Source organism: Onychomys torridus, chromosome 4, assembly GCF_903995425.1.
Source record: "Onychomys torridus chromosome 4, mOncTor1.1, whole genome shotgun sequence".
In the NCBI taxonomy this organism is placed as follows: Eukaryota; Metazoa; Chordata; class Mammalia; order Rodentia; family Cricetidae; genus Onychomys; species Onychomys torridus.
In genome coordinates this window covers 135,497,399-135,517,833 of record NC_050446.1, presented here as the reverse complement: position 1 = coordinate 135,517,833, position 20,435 = coordinate 135,497,399, and the positions used below count along the sequence as shown (strand labels likewise).

Below are 20,435 nucleotides of genomic sequence, written 5' to 3'. Positions count from 1 at the left end.
CAGAGTCTCACTGTCCACCGGGAGGTTACATTTCCAGCTAGATGGGATCTTGCACCTAAGTTCTGGTCTTCATAGACTCTGAGCAGAGGGCCTGTGTGGTGCTTCCTTGAAGTCTCCAGGAGAGCTCAGGTGTGCGCTACACTCTTCCTGCTTCTCCTTCTGTTTGCCAGACTATGGTGATGATGCCTGGGGCATCCATTCTGGACCATGCCATGGCACAGCACGGTCATGGTATGAGTGGAGTGGGCCTGGTTGTCAAATCTCACCCTGGCTACCACCTTTTAGATTTCTCCATCTAAGTTGTTGATGTGGCTTTGAACATGCTCTGTAACCCAGGCTGGCCTTCAGACTGCAATCCTCCTGCCTCAGTCTCTTGAGTAACAGGGATTATAGGTATACATCACCAGGCCTGGATACATGTCTCCTCTCCCCTCCCATTTGAAGTACTGGGAGTGAACTCAGAGCCTCACACATGCTAGGCAAGTGGTATATCACTGAGTCATATACCTCCAGCTCCAACACCCCTTAATGTGAGAGAAAATCCCTTTCAGCCTTGTGGAATTTACAGCTATCTCAGCGGAAACAGGCTCTGCCAGGCAGGGGTTTGGTTTTTTCTAATCTCTGGTAGACACTTGGCCCTCAGTGAGTTCTCCCAGGTGATGCTTGTCACTTATGAGTCTGGGTAGATTCCTGGCCTTCAGTGGGATCTCAGCAAGTGACAGGAAGGCAGTGGTCAGGGCCTGTGGAACCCTGACCTCTGGCTTACTTCTAGGCTTGTCATACCCATGAGTGATGTGGCTCTCAGAGATACTAGGGTTCTCCCATTCTGTCAAGGAGAAAGTTGAGGCCCAGAGAGGCCAGGGCTCTTCCCAGGAGCAATGGTGTTAGACTGATCTCTGTTCAGAATCTCCTTTATACCTACCCAACCTGCACCACACAGAGCTCATGGGAGTGCTCAGGTAGACTTCAGAGTGCTTTGGGTCTTGAAATGGGTCTCTTGGCCATAGGCTCCCGTATTTGGTCCATAGCTCTCAGAACCTCAAGAGAACCCATTTTGTACACTGTGAAGATGTGTCACTCTGATTGGTTTAATAAAAAGCTGAATGCCCAATAGCTAGGCAGGATTTCTGGGCAGAGAAGATGCTGGGAAGAAGAAGGCCGAGATGCCAGGAGATGCACAGGATGGGCAGTACAGAGATGAGGTAATAAAGACATGAGGCAGAAAGTAAATTATAGAAATGGATTGGTTTAAGTTATAAGAGCTAGTTAGAAATAAGCCTAAGCTAAGGCTGAGTTTTCATAATTAATATAGGTCTCCATGTCATTTTTTTGTGAGCTGGTGACCCCCCCCCCCAAGTCTGTCTACAAATGGCATCCAGTGTGGGGGCTCAAATATCCAAACATTGGGCCTGAGAAAGCTAAGGAAAGTTCTGGACAAGGAGCTGGATGTGGCTTTCTAGTCCTGCAGTCTCTCAGGCAGACTGGTGCTCCGTGTACAGAGGCGCTGCTACCTGTAGGCTGGAGCCAGCTGCCAGAACCATGTTCCAGTGCCATGTGCTAGGCTAAGCTGCACCAGTGGCTGGCATGGCAGTTTGAGATTTGTCTCACACCATCAGACACAATGCTCACATTCCCAAGAGGTGGGGTTGGTGGTTTTGATCATTCCGTGGATGTTTTTCATCATATAGTGGGATTAGTTACAAGTTGTTATTGGTCATAGTCAGGAAAAAATCTTAACAAAGAAGATTAGATTCAGGAATCTCTTTCTGAAGGGAAAAAGGGGAATGCTGTATAGAAATGATGGGATAAAAGGGGGGTTGTTGAGTCTACTTTTAAACAACCACCAGTCTCAAATATTTTACATTGGTATGGATTTTTGTATATTGTTACAAATTTAAGGTTATTTTTATACTATATATATGTTTCTACTCTTGTTTAAGGTATTATACCTATGCAGTTCATTTTAAAATGTTATGTAAAGTTTTAGTTTTTGAAAGCTATTTAGGATATTAGAGAAACACAAGTTAGTAGTTAGTCATCTATAACAACCAAATTTATAGTCATGTTAGGTGTGTTTTCAAGGTCCAACAGATATATATTTTCAATAGATAGATGGTCTTCAAATACTTCAAAGACCTACAGAATATGGCATTTAAACTGTTTTAATATCATATCAACTGTTTCATGACAATGAGATACATCTGTTTGCTCCTGGCGGTACCAATAAGACGATGGGCATCAAAGAACCTCCATATGGAGTTTGCTTTCTTTGTAGGAAAAGTTAGCCACTGGGCAAAGAAACTGCCCTTGTCTTGATTGCTGACAGATGCTGTCCAAATTGGACAACCAGGACACAAAGGAAAGTATCTGCCCAATTTTGCCAAGACAAGGTAAGACAGTCCTTCAAAATTCTTGCTTCACAGAAAAGTCTATCAGATATTCTAGGCCTGTAGCCCAAAGATGGATGCCTCAATGTTGCAGAGGAACCTTGGGTGTCTGTCCAGACAGACAGCTGTTTCTGTCATTTCTCTTAGTTTTGGAAGTTGCTTGCACTATACTTCTTGTTTACTCAGGTAACATTATAGCCTTCTTGGGTCTCTGATGGGGTTGAAGACTAGATAATTATAGTTATACTTTTCCTTAGTCTTGATAGAAAGTAAATTAGGTACAAGACTTCAGACTCATCAAGATGGGATAGATAATAGAGTATTTTCTCTGAATATTCTGAATACAAATAGACTGGACATTGTGAATGTAATTCTTACTTGATAATTTTTCTCATTGTATATAGTTTCATTTTTTAAGGTCAATACCTTTTCTTTATATTTAGACAATACCTGATAATTATTCTTATTGTATATAGTTTTACTGTGTTAGAGTTAAAACAAAAAGGGGGGCCGAGTGGCGGTGACACACGCCTTTAATCCCAGGACTTGGGAGGCAGAGCCAGGGGATCTCTGTGAGTTCGAGGCCAGCCTGGTCTACAAAGTGAGCTCCAGGACAGGTGCCAAAACTACATGGAGAAACCCTGCCTCGAAAAACAAACAAACAAAAAGGAGGGTGGTGGTGGGGAATGTTGTGGAATAATATTTTTGTAAACTTTGAAGGTGTGTCACTCTGATTGGTTTAATAAAAAGCTGAACAGCCAATAGCTAGGCAGGATCTCCAGGCAGAGAGGATGCTGGGAAGAAGAAGGCAGAGATGCCAGGAGATGCAGAGCAAGCATGATGGGCAGTACAGAGATGAGGTAAAAAAGCCATGAGGCAGAAAGTAAATTAATAGAAATGAGTTATTTAAGTTATAAAAACTAGTTAGAAACAAGCCTAAGCTAAGGCTGAGCTTTCATAATTAATACAGGTCTCCATGTTGTTTTTTGTGAGCTGGTGGCCCAAAGAAAAATCCATCTACAAGAACCTGCACTAACTTCCTCAGCGTGACCCATCATCCTTCCTGCTCCATTTCTCATGCTCTTTCTCTGTGCTGCCTGCCTAGCACCTTATCAGTGCCTGCCCAGCACCTGCCCAGCACCTGCCTAGAACCTGCCCAGCACCTGCCTAGCACCTTCTCAGTACCTGCTTAGCACCTGTCTAGCAACTGCCTAGCACCTGCTCAGTACCTGCCTAGCACCTTCCCAGTACCTGCCTAGCACTTGCCTAGCACCTGCCCAGCACCTGCTCAGCCCCTACCTAGCACCTTCCCAACACCTGCCCAGCACCTGCCCAACACCTGCATAGCACCTGCCTAACACCTGCCCAGCACCTGCCCAACACCTGCCCAGCACCTGCGTAGCACCTGCCCAGCACCTGTCCAACACCTGCCCAGCCATCTGCCTAGCACCTGCCCAGCACCTGCCAAGCACCTGCCCAGCACCTGCCCAGAACCTACCCATACCTGCCCAGTGCCCTCCCTTGCTCCCAGAGCTGTCAGGCCTGCTCTGACTCAGAGTCACAGGACTAAGGTGGACATAGGCCTTCCTGCCTTTCCTGGTTAGGGTGCCAGCTAACAATGTTGGAGAATAGCAGATCTGTTGTCATCACCCAGTTAGAGGTCAGGAAGTTGAGAAGCTAGGGCAGCCATCTGCCACTACATCTCCTGGTTCCTGACTACCCTGGAGCCATGAGTGAATGAAGGACAGTGGGAACACTGTGTGGAAACATGGACAAATGAGTAAGCAGGTTCTTAGGTGGAGTAGCTGAAGTTTAGATCATGGGAGGGGGCAGGATGGGGACAGTGTCAGGTGACAAAATCGCCAATGCGTGGCTGCCTACACAGACTTCCCTCTGGGTGCCACTGGCCCTCCTCACCAGTACCCCCTCCCCCTGCCCACAAACCCAGGACATGGGACGCTGCTATGACAGTGCCTCCCTGGAGTGGGACATACCATTGTCAGCAGCCAGGAAGGTGGCCTCATATACATTGTTCTTGGTGTAGAGAGACTCTCGGTCCAGGACCGCAGCTGTGGTGATCTGCCCGTTGGATGTATTGATGTGCAGCCAGTTGGCAGGATCAGAAAGCTTCGAGTACCTATGAACAGGAAGCCAGAGGCCAGGTGAGGGCCCCAGGCTCTTCACCCAGCCAGCCCTGCATGTATCTTAGGGCCACCGCATCAGCATCCTGGATCCTAGCACAATGGCACTGCTGTCCCCTCAGGGTGCTTGGAGGTTTCCTGCCCCTCTGTGCCCCTCCCACAGAGGGACAGGCCACAACAGTGGCTCCACAGTCTAACATCTTCCTTGTTAGCCTGGACATGATGGCAGTGCTTATGCATGCCTATTAAGTAACTCCCTGGGGTAGGTTGCTTCTAGACTGAGCCAGTGCCTCAGGTCTGGACATGGTCCCCCTTATCCTTCCTCTCTGTACTGAGAGTCCTGGTTTTCAAGTTCTTTGGGTACCATGGGACTCTTGTGAGGCACAGAGAACTAGATCCCATTTTGAGGGTCAGACAAGGTCAGGCCACGCTGAAGACTCACCTCACGGCTTGCTGCATGAACCTGTCAGGGTCCACTGCAGAAAAAGTGGTGAGTGCAGTGCCAGTAGGCACACCCTCCTCCAGGCGGATCAGCTTGTGGTTGGAGGGGAAGTAGGGGGCCTCGTTGACATCAGTGACAGAGATGGTCACTCCTGCTGTGGACTGGAAAGACATCTGGATCCCGCTGGCTAGGGGCGCCTGGTTAGACACCATTACGGTCAGCATGAAGGCGCGGTTCAGCTCGTAGTCCACTGCCTGGAAGAAGGGACAGGTGAGTGGGGCTTCCTAGAGTGAGTGTGGGGCTGGCCATCCACATTTCCCAGTCTCTTTGACTCTCTCTGTCCTGCTTTGTGTGGTCTCCACTGTCCCTCTATATCAGACTCTTGTTTCTGGCTTCTGCTGGGTTCTGGCCATTCCGAGGAGAGAAGGGTTGGGATAACACTTTAGCCAGTAGCCCTACGCCTTGATGAGGCAAAGGCTGAGCTTTGGGGCATGGATCTTTTGGCCTTAGCTTCCTAAGTGTTGGGATTACAGGTATGTATCTTCATGCCTGGCTTCATGACTTCTTGACAGCAATTCCTTAATTACCATGTGGGCTGAGCAATAGCCTCCAAAATACCCAGGGCCTCACACTGGGCCCTGGTGGCTGTGAGCTTGCCAGGACAAATGTGCTGAGGGTCTTGAGAGTCATTGCAGCCACAGGAGGCTCAGCAAATGCAACAGAGGGCTGAGAGCAGTGGTGGCCAAAGGTTGATTTTGGTTTTAGGGTGAGCAAAATGGGTCAGTGAGTAAAGACATCTGTCACCATATCTGATGATGAGTTTGCCTTGCAGAACCCACATAGTTGGAGGAGAGAACCAACTCCTGCAATTGTCCTCTAACTGCCTCTTGCATGGGCAGCACATGTGTCTCCCTCGACCCCACACTAAATAAAATTAAAGTTTAAAAAGTAAGTTTTTGATGGACACAGTGATGCATGCCTGCAATCCCAAATCCAGGAGGCTGAGACAGGAAGACTGCAAGCTTGAGGTCATCCTGGAAGACACAGGGAGAAGGTCCCCAACCCCAAACCAAGCCAGCCAAGCAGCGATGCTTAAGCTTTACTTATTCAGCTTTTCCTTGTACTTGATACTAATTTTGTGCTCCCAGTTGGAGACTTAAAGTAATATGAATGCAGTTCTGGGCAGAAGTAAAATGTCTGCCCCTGGGCTAGAGTCCAACAGTGGGGCCAGTTCCTTCCCAAGACTCCTGGCTCACACATTTCACTCTGGAGAGGGAGTGTGGGGTCCCGCACCTCTCAGAGCCAGCTGGGGCTTCCTGCCTTCCACCGCCTCTGACTTCTGCTTCTTCCTCGTGTTCCCTGTTTGTGTTGGTTAGTGTTAGGTCAACCTGACACTAGCTTGAGTACTTTCAGGAGAGGGTACCTCAAATGAAAAAAGGCTGCCACCAAGTTGGCCTGTGGTACATTTTCTTGATTGATGAGTGATGGGAAGACCCAGCTCACTGTGGGTGGGGCCACCCCTGAGCAGGTGCTGTAAGAAAGCAGTTGAGCAAGCTATGGGGGTCAAGCCAATAAGCAGCATTCCTTCATGGCCTCTGCATCAGCTCCTGACTCCAGATTCCTTCCCTGTTTGAGTTCCTGCCTTGACTCCCATCAATGACAGACTGTTTGGGCCATGTAAGATGAAATAAACCCTTTCCTCCCTAGTTACTTTTGGTCATGGTGTTTGATCACTGCAATAGAACCCCCAACGAAGACGCTCTCTGACCTTTCTGCTCCCTCTCTCAAAGACTTCGCAGGTTGCACTGACTGACCCAGATGGTCCAGGCTAACCTCCAACCTTAAGACCTCCAATAACTGTCACATCTACAAAGTCCCTGCTGTCCTCTGGGACAAACAGTCACAGGTTATAGAAACAGGCACGGGGTCCTGGGGGAGATGGCACTGAAGATGTTTCCAGGCCCCTGCTGTTGAGAAAGGCCTCAGCACCTGGTTGGAACTTAGGCAGGTGCTAGACAACGGGATGCTAAGAGTGGTCCTTGTGAAGAGTGAACCGGGGCCCTGAATTACTTCAGCAGTTGGGTCACGCAGAGCTCAGTGCACTGCCCTGCAGCTTGCTGTCCTACAGGAGGGTCAGTCTGTCACCACCTGAGTCCACAGACCTCGATGACCTTAAGCCACATACCACAGCTCTCTAGCCACCAGCCCCTCCTGAAGGATTCTTCCTGGCTATTTCTTTCCTCAAAGGAAGCTTGAAAAAACAGGGCTAGGACACTTGCTTAGATGCCATCAGACCCCAATGTGGGAACATCCATAGCCACCTGACTCAGCTTTTTCAACAGAGCAAACAGAGGTAGATTATGAAACTTGACAGTTACTGAGGAATTCACACAGCAGGTCACATGGCTCCCTGCCTCTTCTTGTAGGCCTGCCTGGATCTTCATGAGCTCTGTTTGGGGAAGAGCTTTGCTGTGGAACCAGCTTCCCACTTCTGTATGTGTCCTACCTCCACATGCCAACCCTTGTGCTGGCCTTGACTCCTGAGTCTGTGGCTAAGTGGATCTAAACTCAGACTATCTCTGGATTTTGTAAGCACCTATCCATGGTGCCCTGAACTGTAGTGTCCTAGTGTGTTACTATGTGAAGTATCTATGCATGGAAAGGAATTAAGAACTAGTTAATCAGTAGTGCCGCTAGTCATGGGAAGGAAACAGAGGCACTGGTGTCTAAAGGGGGTGCCAGAGAAGCTGCTGGCTCCCCCGATGGTGACCATGGTGAGCCTTCCCTTTCCCAAAGCCCTGAGTATGATCTTATCTCTCCGTGGCACATGATGATGTCCACTTGTCACTGCCCCGAGGTCCTGGGGCATGTCTAAGCCCATGCTTCTCCCTTCTGAGGCTGGTGAGGTCAGCTGTACAGGTGGGATGGGCTGGTCCCTCCCTTGCCCTATCTCTGCCCAGTTTGTATTGCTGGACGCTGTACAGGTGCATTTGTAGGGTCTGTGCCTCCAGGGTCACTTGGCTGGACCCACAACTACCCTAGCTGGCTGCAAGTCTGACAAGGTGTCCAGGGTAAAATAACCTTGAAAGATATCCTAGGCATTTTTAGGCCAGAAATGGTGAGCTTCCCCCAGGCCTAAACTTGGCTTCTTTGTCCTTAAACTCCAGGTGCCACCAAGCTCCCAGAACTGGTACTGCACTGTGACAAGGTCTTCCTCTTGCATAACCAGTGACTGTCAATGCCTGAAGCCCCTCCTGGAAGCCCCAGGCAGAAAGCAGGCCAGTTTGCTTTAACAGGCTGCTCCATAAAGCTGTGGAGGGAATGGTCTCTCTGTGTTTATTGGCTCATGTCCCTGTGGGATATGGAATCACATTGTATATGATGCCCTAAAAATCAGTCCTTCCAGAAAGACTATGGCCAATAAAATCTACAAGCAGGTAAAATAAAAACACACCTATAATGTGGAAACGAATAGAAAATTTGTCTGACAGTTTCAATCAGGGTGCTGGACATACTCACTAAGGTGACACCTCCACCCCTACAAAGACTCTTGGCTCAAAAGTGAGAACTAAGTGCACCCTGGAGAGGTGGGTTCTAGCATCAAGCCAGAGAGGAGGGTCCTAACAATCCTGCTCTCTGAGTGCTGTATCACAAGGTATGTGAAAGAGAATCTTGTTCAGAAGAAAGTGCCAGTGAGGAATGAAGGCCAGAATCTGAACTTTACCATTTCTCCTTTCCCAGTGGAAAATGCAGTTCTTAAGAGGCAGGAGGATCAGGAGTTTAAAGCCAGCCTTGGCTGCACAAGTTTGAGGCCAGTGTGATCTAGGAGAGACCCTGTGGAGGTTGTCTCCAAAGGGTTTGGTCCTCTGCCCTAGGTGGCTGATGGACATGCATGTTCCTAGACCAGGGAATGTGCTGGTAGCACTCACCCACCTTCACCACAGTGACCATTCCCTCATTGGTGACAGGGTCTGTGCGGACAGTGAAGTGTCCTGAGGGGTCCCCACTGATGATTCGGTAGACTGCATTCCAGTTGGGCGAGTGGGGCTGATCTCGGTCCATTACTGTGAGGTTGGCTACTACTGTCTCCACACGGTTTTCGGGGACCTCTCCTGCAAACTGCAAAATGTAAGAAAGAATATTAGGACATCATATAGAGCCTGGGGGACCAGACTCGCTGGACCCAGCCAATACTGGGGAGCAGCAGGATCACCGCTGTGAAGTAATGTCCTAGATGGATGGGGCAGTTGGTATTCACTGTGACGACAGAGTGCCCTGGCTTCTCAAGCAGAGGACCAGTAGTGCCTGAGGCTCCCTTCCGCTCACATCTGCCCAGAACGAGCCTCACCTAAGCAGCAAGCTCCCGCACAGGCTCCCTCCTATACTCAAGCTTTTCTCGTGTTCATGGAGGATCAACGCAGGCGGCTAGGATCCATATCTGATGGAAAGCAGGGGAAGCAGCAGTCCAAGAGTGGCAGCTGGAAGAGGCTTCCGAGGGAAGTATGTATGTCCTGGCTCCTGCCACCATCAGGTCACTGCCTCAGGTGGCTTGGTGTCAGCCACTGTGGCCATTGACCAAACATGGAGGTGCTAAGCTCTCTAATGCTAAATAAAGTACGGTGGGCTTGCAGTGTACACCTTTGAAGGCCCCTTGGCCTCACTTGGAGTGGGGGAGGGGTGTGTCTGCCTTAGGAATCTGTGTCCCCTCCCAGCTGTGACCCACTGCTGGGCTGGCTTCTAAGTTCTTTCTCAGCAGCTCTGGGCTCACATGCTGTGCTGTCTTGAAATTCACCTTAGCAAGATACATAATTGTCTTGTCAATTCAGGATCAGACGGGAGCCCACTGTGTGTCTCCTAAAGGACGTCCCTATAGTGTCCCCAGTGCTGCTCTGGAATCTTCCTCATTCTGCGGGAACAATGGATGGAAGTGGAGAGTTGCTGTAGAGCAGAGATTTCATTTGATTTTCAGGCCGTGTTGAGCCAAGCTGCCCTGGAGCAATAAGGCCCGAGGCTGTGGAAGGTTCCCTTAGGAAGTGCTAGGGGTGCGGGGAAGCAGGCAGGCACCTCCCGTTTCCAGAGGCATACTTCAAAACTTTCTCTTGGCTATTTAGCACAGAGGAGGCACAAAGCGATCCCAGAGAGGACAGCAGACTGTAGTCGTGTGCACATGTGTCCAGGCTCTGGCTTTCTCACTGGGTTCCCAGGCTCCTCTGTGTGGCTGGAGGTCATTGCTGGTGGCCTCCATAGTGAGAGTCCTGCCTCGTGCCACTGACACTCTGAATCAGCAATAGGGTCGCCATAGTGTCTGAGTGTCCCCGCACCATGATATGGAGAGTTTTCCTTGGAGGGAGATCACAGGGGCTTGAGGGGTGGGGGAGTGTTGCAGGCTGAGTCATATCCCTCAAATTTATATGTTGAGGCCTTTAGCCCTAGCACCTTAGCCTGTAACCGTGTCTCAAGAAGTGTTAGCATGAGGCTGGAAATTGTCCTAACCCAGCCTGTGTGAGCACCCTTGTGAGCAACAGTCCCCAGTGGCACAGGCATTGAGGGTGTATTAGTTACATGTTATATCCTAGGTTATTGGGGTAGGTGCCTCTAGAAGAGCCTTAAAACCTTGGAGCCTACAGGCACAGAGCCTTGGCTCTTAGTTCAGTGGACTCTTGCCTCTGGGGAATCATTCCAGCCCTGGCGAGTGATTGCTGCCTGCCTGCTCTGGTTTGGATAAGAGTCTTCTGAGGTCCCTAGCCTGTGGCAGTGTTGGGAACAGAGCAGAAACTATCATAGTAGGTATGGGTTAGTGGGAGGGAGTCAGGCCACAGGGTGGGGTTGTGCTCCTGAGGGGGTCTCCACAGGGCTATGGAGACCCTGACCCCTTTTTGTCTGTCTTTGCTTCCTGGTGACTAATGGAGCAGTCTCCTCTGCTTTGTGCTCCCACCTACCGTGATCTATGGCCTCGACACAGGTCCACCGTGACTGTGGGCGGAAACCTCTGGAAACATGAGTGGAAATAAGCTTTTCCTCTTTGTACATCAACTATCTCATTGTTATAGTGACAGAGAACCAATACCATGTGCTCAGCATAGCCTGGCTGAGTGCCCTTCGATGGGCACTGTCCTACTGTGTGCTGTCCCTCGTCCTGTGGGGAGGTGACCTGTGGGAACACCATGACCTTACTGCCCCCTTTCGATCATTTATCTTAGTGTCATTCACCCCTGTCAGGGGACAGACCATCTTTACAGGCAAATAGCAAACGTCCCTGTATTGGGCTGCGTAGGCTGGGCCTGCGTGACTCTGCCCTCCCTTCTTTATAAGAGGAGAGACAGAGTATAGAAAACTTTGGTGATTATCTCTGCTTTTTACTGCTAACCTAGGCTAGGACTGTCCTTGTCTGTAGGAAAAGTCTCTGCTAGTTGTTCAGGGGCAAGCTTCCTAGGACCAGCGATGCCCCAACCTTGCCATAAATCACACACTAATGTAAAATGTGGACAAGCTTTCTGGGCTCAGAGAGGTCTGGACATCAGTCAAGGCCACACAGCGAGAAGGGATCAAGAGTAGCTGAAGAGTGATGTGTGGTTGGGAGAAGCAGGGCTTAGAGGAAGGTCACAGTTGCTGGGTCTCAGGGTTCCTCTGTGCCCACTGGGATCTGTGCACAGGGTAGGTTGGAGGCTCCTGGGGCATGGTCTGAAGGTTGTTCTCCACCCGCTCTGGAAGGGGGTGCTGATGGCAGGGTGGCCGCGGATGAGCTATGGGCTCTGCCCTCCAGGGGGCACTGCAGCTGCTTAGGAGCAAGAAGAAAATAACTTTTAATTAACACTTAAGAATAGGAATTGGAACTGGCAAGTCCCTGCATCTCTTTAGCTTTGCATGATTGTTCTTGATTAAGCTTCACAAAAATAGCCTGTGGTGTGGCCAACCTGCCAGCACACTCCCACTGTGAAGCAAAGACGGTGTCCCAGGGCACCTGCCTGCCACTCATCTGGATGTGGCCTGGCAAGGGCCACCTGAAGCCCAAGTATGTACAGATGTTTAAGGGAGAGCATACTGAAGAGGAGGTGTGGAGCTTGGTATGGGAAAGTGTTCTGTACTCATGGGACTTCAGACTGCCACCTGCTCCCCCCCCCCCTGTGCCCTCCATGTCCCAGGGAAGCAGGAGTCTCCACTGTCCTTCATGGGTTTTACGGAGGCAGGACCAAGCCCTGAAATGAGCTTTGTGCATTGTGCTCCAGCTGTGACCCTCCATCTGCCTGTAGCAGCATGTGCTGGCTGGGGTCATAAGGATTTCTTCTGTGTCCCAGCATAAAGAGAGGCCATTGCTCTCTCCAGAGCTCCCATCCTATCACCTACCTCTCACAGATGATAGGGACCTTGCAGGGTGTTTGCTGTGTGACTGATGCATGAGAAGGAAGAAGTTCAGTTAGATTGTAGGTGGTGTTCCAGGCCAGACAGAGCTCAGACCCTGGGCGAACCAGTGCCTCCTGCTGAGCTCAGGTGAGGGGAACTTCCCTGGAGCTATTGTGGAAGGGCACTGGGTGCTAGGAACATGTTGGTTTCTCACTGTGGACTATGGTCACCCTCAAGCAGTACTGGAGGGCCTGGGAAGCAGGTGCTGGAGCCTTATCCTGGAGTCTGAGCTGCCAGCTTGGGTCCTGCTAAATCTGACCTGAGACAGTCTCATAGATAGTCCGAAACAGGATTCATCCATTTGACATAGGAGTAGGGCTTGCTGGCTCTGTCGATCTCTGAGCCAGGGTATCTATGGGGTCTCCTGGCCTTTCCAGCCAGTGTAGCTTCTTGGAGCTCTTGAAATGAGCCAAGTGACATGGGCCCTATTTCCAGATGAGGAGAATGGGGTTTGTGGCAGGATTGGGAGGCAGGCTGGGTCCTTGAGCACCACACAACACCCTCTGAAGCTCGTTCCGATGTCATTAGTCTTCAATGAAACCCTCCTCCTGCAGGCGTGCTCCTCAAGAGCACTCAGGCCACTGTGGGGTGCCATGTCCTCTGCTGGGGACGGGCCCCAAAGCTGAACTCACTTGGTTTTCCTCTGGCCTGGTTCTCATGGTGACCGTACTGTTCCAAGGCTGCCTCCTGAGGGTAGGTCAGGGAGGGGCTGATGTCAGGAGAGCTGTGTGGTTCCAGCACCCCAATATCTATACTCTAGCAGTCTAGAATGGTCGTAAGGGTGTGTTCCTGGGAGCACAGGTGGCCCTGACTTAGTAGAGGGTCTGAGCTCCATGTGATTGTCCTGGAACCCCACAGCACTGATGGCCTGGCTTAGGAGTCCTGTCCTGATCCCCTCCCCCAACTTAACACAAGCTAGAATTATTTGGGAAGAAGAACCTCATTTGAGAAAATACTTCCATCATATTACCTGTAGGCAAGTCTATAGGACATTTCCTTGATTAATGGTTGATGTGGGAGGGCCCAGTCCACTTTGGGGGTGCCACCCCTTGGCTTGTGGTCCTGTGTGCTGTAAGAAAGCAATCTGAGCAAGCCGTGAGGAGCAAGCCAGTAAACAGCATTGCTCCATGGTCTTTGCTTCATTTCCTGCTCCAGGTCCCTGCCCCAAACTTCCCTTGGGCAGAAACTGTGGATCTGTGATCAGAATGTGTAAGCTAAATTAACCCTTTCCTTCCTAAGTTGCATTTCGTCATGGTGTTTTATCACAGCAACAGAAACCTAATTAAGACAAGTGGGTTTGTATCTGATTGCGTTACTGGCTCTGCTCCTGACAAGGCCACCCAGGATGCAATCCCTGCCTTCCTGTGGTGGCCGTGGCAAAGCATGGTCCAGACCTGGGTGGCCCCAGTGTGGGCCTGGCTCTAGCTGTCTCCGCCAGCTACAGTCACAGAAGGCAGTTGCCAGGCTGAATGCTGCCCACCAAGCCCTCTAGAAGCCTGTCCAGGGTAGGAGGCTGAACCAGGGATGCCACTTGCAGGTCCAGGGTCAGTGGCTGCTTCCCTGGGGCCTGGCCCTGGTCTTTCTTCCTGGTGTCTGAGAGAGGGAGAGCAGACAGACTGAATCTAGAGAGAGGCTCCTCCAGCTTTCTCAAGGTCTCCTTGGCCAGTGCACGAGTGTTTCTTCAGGGCGAGCAGCCTGGCCAAACCCTCTACCCCTCCTTCCTTCCCCTGTTGCTTGTGGTGAGGGACAGTACTCATGCAGTCTGCAGGTGGCCTCAGCAGCGTCTGTTGTTGGCTATCTACCGTTTGGCCACTAGATGGTGGTGTGGTCCAAGAGACCAGGAAGGGGGTCATGCCTCTGTCTGGGCTCCAGCCTCCTAGGTGCCTTCACCTTAGGCAGACTGGTTTCCCCCTCTCATCTCTATGTGGCAGCCACTTTCAGGGTTCAGTCCCAGCTGCTCCCTGTGGGTCCATGTCTTGGTCTGCCACTGCAGCTTCTCACTGGTTGGGGCCTGATGAGAGAGTGTGCACCTGTGTGTCTGGCAAAGTCCTTGTTACTATCATAGACACACGTTCCTCTTCACTCTTCCTCCAAGTGACCTTCTGACCGTCCCCTCTGCATATCCCGGCCAGACACCTGCAGCCTGCCATCTCTTCAGGGCTGGGCTGGACTGTGTGTTCACAGAGAGGCAGGGACCACTTGGGTCACAGTGCTGTTCACCCATCCATGGACTTGGGAGTTGTGGAAGTGGATGCTAGCAAGAAGAGAGATGTCGTCGGGTGGAGGTGGCACACACCTTTAATCCCAGCACTGGGGAGGCAGAGCCAGGTGAATCTCTGTGAGTTAGAGGCCAGCCTGGTCTACAGAGTGAGATCCAGGACAGGCACCAAAACTACACGGAGAAACCCTGTCTCAAAAAATAAAATAAAAAAATAAAAAAAGAGATGTCCGAGGCCAGAGACCCACAGAATGCTGGGAGGCTCAGAAGTGGTTATCACATCTGCTGGAGCCCTGAGAGAGCCTAAGGGTCTCACAGGCAGGGACACTCCCTGCAACATGGCTGTTCCATGGGAGTCCAGGGGAGAAGGGGGCCATGTGATTTATAGACCTTCTCTCTCCGAGTGGGGCAGGGCCTGTTCTTCTGACCTGTGGCTGGAGGCTCACAGTGGACTTTCTATACCATAGTTGGGTGAATACATACATGTATGTTCAGCAGGGACCCTTCCCAATGTCTAACCCAGTCTTTGCCAGTTCCTTGTCTGGGGACAGGAACCACATGGGGCCAGCCACTGTCTAGTGAGGACAAGATAGACAGGGGATCTTGGCTTCAAGGTCACACACACCCATAGCCAAGGCCCCCGCTGGGCATCTGCCAAGCAAGTGCCCACTGCACAGCCACGCAGGTCTCCCCGAATATGTGACAGCCTGATTGGTCACCTTCTCCAGACTTTAGAAAGACCTCAGCAAGTTATCAGCCAATCACTTAATCTTGGGGAGCACCAGGCCCTTAGGACTACCTTCCACAAGAGTGTCTAGGCCCATTCTTTCCTGTTAGAGATGGCTGGCATGGTGTCTCTCTCTGCCAGTCACCTATGCCTCAGTATTTGTTATCCATGATCCATTCATCTCCTCCATTGGAACTCTTCCCCACTGAGAGGGGAGTGCCAACTTGGGGCTGGCATCTCTGTGAGGGTGTGAGGTACTTACTGTGCTTGTGGTGAATTCTGGAGGGTTGTCATTTACATCTGTCACTGTGATGATGGCAGTGGCTGTGTTCGAGAGACCATAGTTAAGGTTTCCTTCCATGTCAGTGGCCTGGACGATAACTGTGTACTGCTGGACTTTCTGGAGGGGAAAGGCAATGGTCAGTCTGGGTTCAGGAGATGGGGAGTGCAGGCTTCCTCAGTGGGGTTCATCCTTGGCATAGGCTGCCTGGGACTTCCTGGAGCTGTAGAACCTGCTGTTGCCTTGTGATAGGTGGCTGTGGCAGAAAGAGGCCAACCGTATTTGTATCTCAGCAGCCTGCAATGGGTACAGTCACTTTTGGTGTTGAGGCAGAAGGGCAGATCAGGGTTCAGAGGGACCTGCACTGTCTTCAGTGTGGGGTAGCTGGGAGGACAGTCTGCCAGGTGAAGGGCCAGGCTACGGGATGTCACTGTGGAGTAAAGCTGAACTGGAGTCAGGAAAGGAATGGCAGGTTAGCAGATGGCAAGACACAGCAGTGTGGTGCATGAGCAGTGAAGAAGTGAGCAGCCGGGTGCAGGTGTGCTCCTTGAAAGGTGAGCAAAGGATGATGACGTACTGTATCAGGCACTGAGGGAGTCACAGGGCCGTCCCCTGCTCACTGCCTGCACTGAGAGGCAGAGGCACTGACACCACACACTTCTGACCAGCTGTCATGCTGAGGGAGTGACCACTTCTGACCAGCTGAGGGGCAGCTCTGTGGGGACCCCGCCACCTCTCACTGGCACACTGGGAGATAGGGTAGAAAGGGCCCCTCTGGAATGTCCTCCAAATGACTTTAATATCCATTCCTGCTCTCCTAAAAGGTTAGAAAAGGGAAGTTCCCACCACATGACTCAGAGAAGTGTGTGTGTGAGCTCCATACATTGGCTCCAGGGAAATCATAAGCAGCAATGGGTCACAAAATCCCTCTGTCTATTCATCCGCCATCCCTCCATTTACCCATCCTTCCACCTGTCCTTCTCTGTCCATCTGTCCTTCCCTTCCTCCCTCTGTCCCAGCACAGCCAACCTGGCACCTGGAGAGGGGGAAATACATGGGCCAAACTCAGCACTGCTGCCTGTGTGTGGCACTGGAAAGGATAAACAGAAACACAGAGGCAGGTGCTTATTATGTATGAACACATGTGCTTGCATGTGTGTGCACATGAATGCTTGTGGACATGTAGGAATGTGTGTAATCTGTGTGCATGTGTATGTGTATATTCGTGTGCATACTTACACACCTGTAGGTCTCTGTGCCTGTGTGTGTAGTGTGTATGTGTGTGTACAGCAGCCTGCCACTAGAGGGCGAGCTGGGCTTGCTTTTGGACAGCAGGACCCCGAGAGGGAAGCTAGGTCCTGAAAGATGGGAGAAATACTGCAGGGCCAGAAGAAGCCTGGACTGTCATGGCCAAGGCAGGCCAGCCATGCTCCAGAGTCTACTGCCTGCCTCTGAGCCCATGTGGGCCTCAGTCTCTGTCCGTGTAGTATCCCTCCATGGAGAAAGAAGGTGGTGCTGGGCACAGATGACATGCTGTGTTCATGATCACTCCCATTGGTAACTGCTTTCCTGTAGAACTCCTTCCCTAGCTCCCATCAGGTACAGAGAACAGGGCAAGTGCCCCGGGAGCTGGCCCCAGTATCAGCAGTGGAGCTGCGGTGACTTCATTAAAAAGTGACTTAACCATTTTCAAATTTAAGAGCAGGAAGATAACCAGAGAGTAGCCATCCCTCGGGCTTTCACTTACCTCCCTGCAGCCCAGCATGCAAATTCTGCAGAGCATCCATCAATAATGCATTGGTCGGCCTGTCCTAGAAAGCACCAAAGCTTCCCCAGCACATCCTCATATGCAGCACTCCCAGCATGTTCCTGTATGCATTGTTCCCACCGTGTCCCCATATGCAGCACCCCCAGCATGTCCCATATGCAGCACCCCCAGCATGACCCATATGCAGCACCCTCAGCATGTTCTGAATGCAGCACCCCCAGCATGTCCCGTATGCAGCACCCCCAGCATGTTCAGCATGCAGCACCCCCAGCATGTCCCGTATGCAGCACCCCCAGCATGTCCCGCATGCAGCACCCCCAGCATGTCCCGTATGCAGCACCCCCAGCATGTCCCGTATGCAGCACCCCCAGCATGTCCCACATGTAGCGCCCCTAGCATGTCCCATATGCAGCACCCCCAGCATGTCCCGCATGCAGCACCCCCAGCATGTCCCATATGCAGCACCCCCAGCATGTTCCGAATGCAGCACCCCCAGCATGTCCCGTATGCAGCACCCCCAGCATGTCCACTGTTGTCTAGCTAGGTGTGTTCTATAGGTCAGGCCAAGCCCATGTCTGGGAGCTCCCAACTTCCCCTCCAGCACTGCCTCCAGTTAGCATTGAGTCTGTTTCACCCACAAGGCTGCAAGCATGCCTCCTACTCATTCTGGGCTCTCTGATCCTATTAGGTGGTCAGTATGGGGGTATAATTTGAGGCGCAGGGCCTCATATAGAACTTTTAGAAACACATAGAACCCTCGAGTCCCTTCATTCTCCATTGAGACCAAAGCCGTTGCTGGTCACTCTGTTCTGAGAGGGTCTCTGGTCAGAGCTGTTCTGGGTCAGCATGGTTTCTAGGGATCATTCCCCTTGGGCTTTCCCACTGGTCGTGGCTGGAACCTTTGCCTCCTCAGACACTGAGAAGTGGAGCAGCTGAGGCTGTCCCCTTGTTGCTCAGTACTAGAGACTGCTGTGTGTCCAAGAGTATAATGATGGGGTCTGCAGGGCCGCTGTGGGGCAGAGGGGCATTGAAAGCACTGTGGAAACTGAAAAGTTGAACCTCACTGGAACCTGGAACCCCACTCCTGGGTGTGGATCTAAAGGCCAAAAACAAGTGTTCAGATAAATGGTGTACACCAGTGTGCACACGGCACCATCCACAAAGGCCAACCAGCCCATGATGGGTACTTGAAGCATGGTGTGTCCACATGATGGAGTATTACTCAGCTATAAAAAGGAAAAGCATTTTGACACCTGGTATGCACAAAGCCATTATGTCAGGTGAAAACAGCCAGGCCCACAAGCCACAAGGATAGCCTCATTAGGGAAATGTGTTCACACCAGACAAGTCCACAGATGGCAGAGGCTGCCTACTGGGTTAGGAGAAAAGGATAAATGGGGGTGACACCAGCACTGTAGGGCTTCTCTTAGGGGTGATAAAAATGCCCAGGAGCTAGGCAGAAGTGATGGATGTGCGACCCTGTGTGAGCCGAGTGCACTGAGAGGGTGAATTCCACAGTATGTAAATAATAGCTCAGGGCACTGGCATTAGACTGCACATGCGTCCCTGAGAAAACACAACTCTTCTCAGTGGGGTGCACACAGCTCTTCCTCCTTTCCTGCTGCTGCCTGTGGGGAACCAATGCAGGCTGTAAGCCTTGGGCTTGGAACACCACGGGGTGGGCTACACAGCCTTGCTCCCATCAGCCACCCTGTCTCTTGGGACCCGGAGAGGACTCTGCTCACTATCCTCCATGGTTGCTGGGGGAATGCTGTTGAAGGTCCCAGGCTTCCATAGAGCCTCAGGGTAACTCTTACAGCAGGCTGAACCCCATCATGGAGCAGTCCTGACCTTCTGCAAGTTGCTTTACCTATTCTGCTGCATCCTGGTGGCAGGAGGAGGTGATTCTTGTGTGCACAGACTGCCTGGGTCACATGAGTCTCCAGCAGCCCTGGGCCCCAGCAACAGTGGCCTACATACAACGTGGGAGAATCCTTTGCCATATCCTAGCTGTGGAGGCTTCCTTGCTAGGGGTGGAATGGGGAAACTGTGTGCATGTCTCACAGGGTACCCAGGTTGACTCTTGATGAAGATTTGGCACCAAGAAGTTGCCTAAGTGCAGAGCCAAGGCCACCAGCAGAGCTCCCAGCAAGGGTGGACACAGCATGGCCTGTGTCTTAGGCAAACCTCCACGGGACTTGCTACAGTCCCTGAAATCTGGGCTTCCTTAGTTCCCTCACTTTAGGATATGAGTGAAAACCAGGTTCTGGGGCTGGACAGATGGCTCAGTGCTTAAGAGCATGTACTGCTCTTGCAGAGGACCTGAGTTTGATTCCCAGAACCCACATCAGGTACCTCACTCCAGCTCCAAGGAATTGAACTCTTCTAACCTCTGCAGGTGGGCTTGCACTCACTTACACACACACACACACACACACACACACACACACACACACAAACACTCCATGTATATAAAAATAATAAAATACATCTTTAGAACAGCCCCCTCTCCCCAGTCCTGCCTGAAGCTTCTAGCTGCTGAGTCAAAGGACATGTTTCTTGCCCTCACTTCAGCATTGCTTGCTGCAGCCTGGGGTGGGGACTTTCTGCTCTACCCCCTGGGGGTGCTACAGAACTACTCAGGGCTCCTACTTGCCTAGTCCTGCCGCCAGCTCCTGGCACTGCCTATACGACTCCCGAGGGGCTCCCCTCCTCTTGCCTCCCAGCCAGCAGCTCTTTCCGCTGCATCAAAAGCAGAGAAAATGCAACTCTTCTCAGAGGGTGCACACAACCCCTCCTCCCCTCTGCTGCTGCCTGTGGGGAGCCAACAGCCTAGCAAGCCTCAGGCTGGACACGATGGAGTCAGCTGCTCTGCTCTGTTCTCACCAGCCACTGTCTCTCTCCCTCTCTTCTCCATTGGGCACTACCCATGGCAAGTGAAGGCTGTGGCTTCTGCAAGGAATGAGGCAGGAGTGGCAGGAGTGTCCCTGCTTCAAGCCCGGAGGGCTGAGGAATCCAGGTGCCTTCTCAGATCATTCTGGCAACCCCCTCCTGCTCTCAGGCGCCTCCTC

The 20,435-nt window shown here is 51.5% G+C and overlaps 1 protein-coding gene across 2 annotated transcripts in view; it reads right to left on the bottom strand.

The window, feature by feature from the left end:
* The window catches only part of Cdh4 (cadherin 4), a 470,314-nt gene that overhangs the window by 12,448 nt on the left and 437,431 nt on the right, over window positions 1-20,435 (bottom strand). For both annotated transcript variants that reach the window (XM_036184660.1, XM_036184661.1), the window contains 4 exons: window positions 15,579-15,716; window positions 8,904-9,089; window positions 4,971-5,224; window positions 4,382-4,524 (listed from right to left, as the gene is read on the bottom strand). In XM_036184660.1, the coding sequence (XP_036040553.1) occupies window positions 4,382-4,524; window positions 4,971-5,224; window positions 8,904-9,089; window positions 15,579-15,716 (721 nt within the window). The remainder of the gene's footprint in view (window positions 1-4,381; window positions 4,525-4,970; window positions 5,225-8,903; window positions 9,090-15,578; window positions 15,717-20,435) is intronic.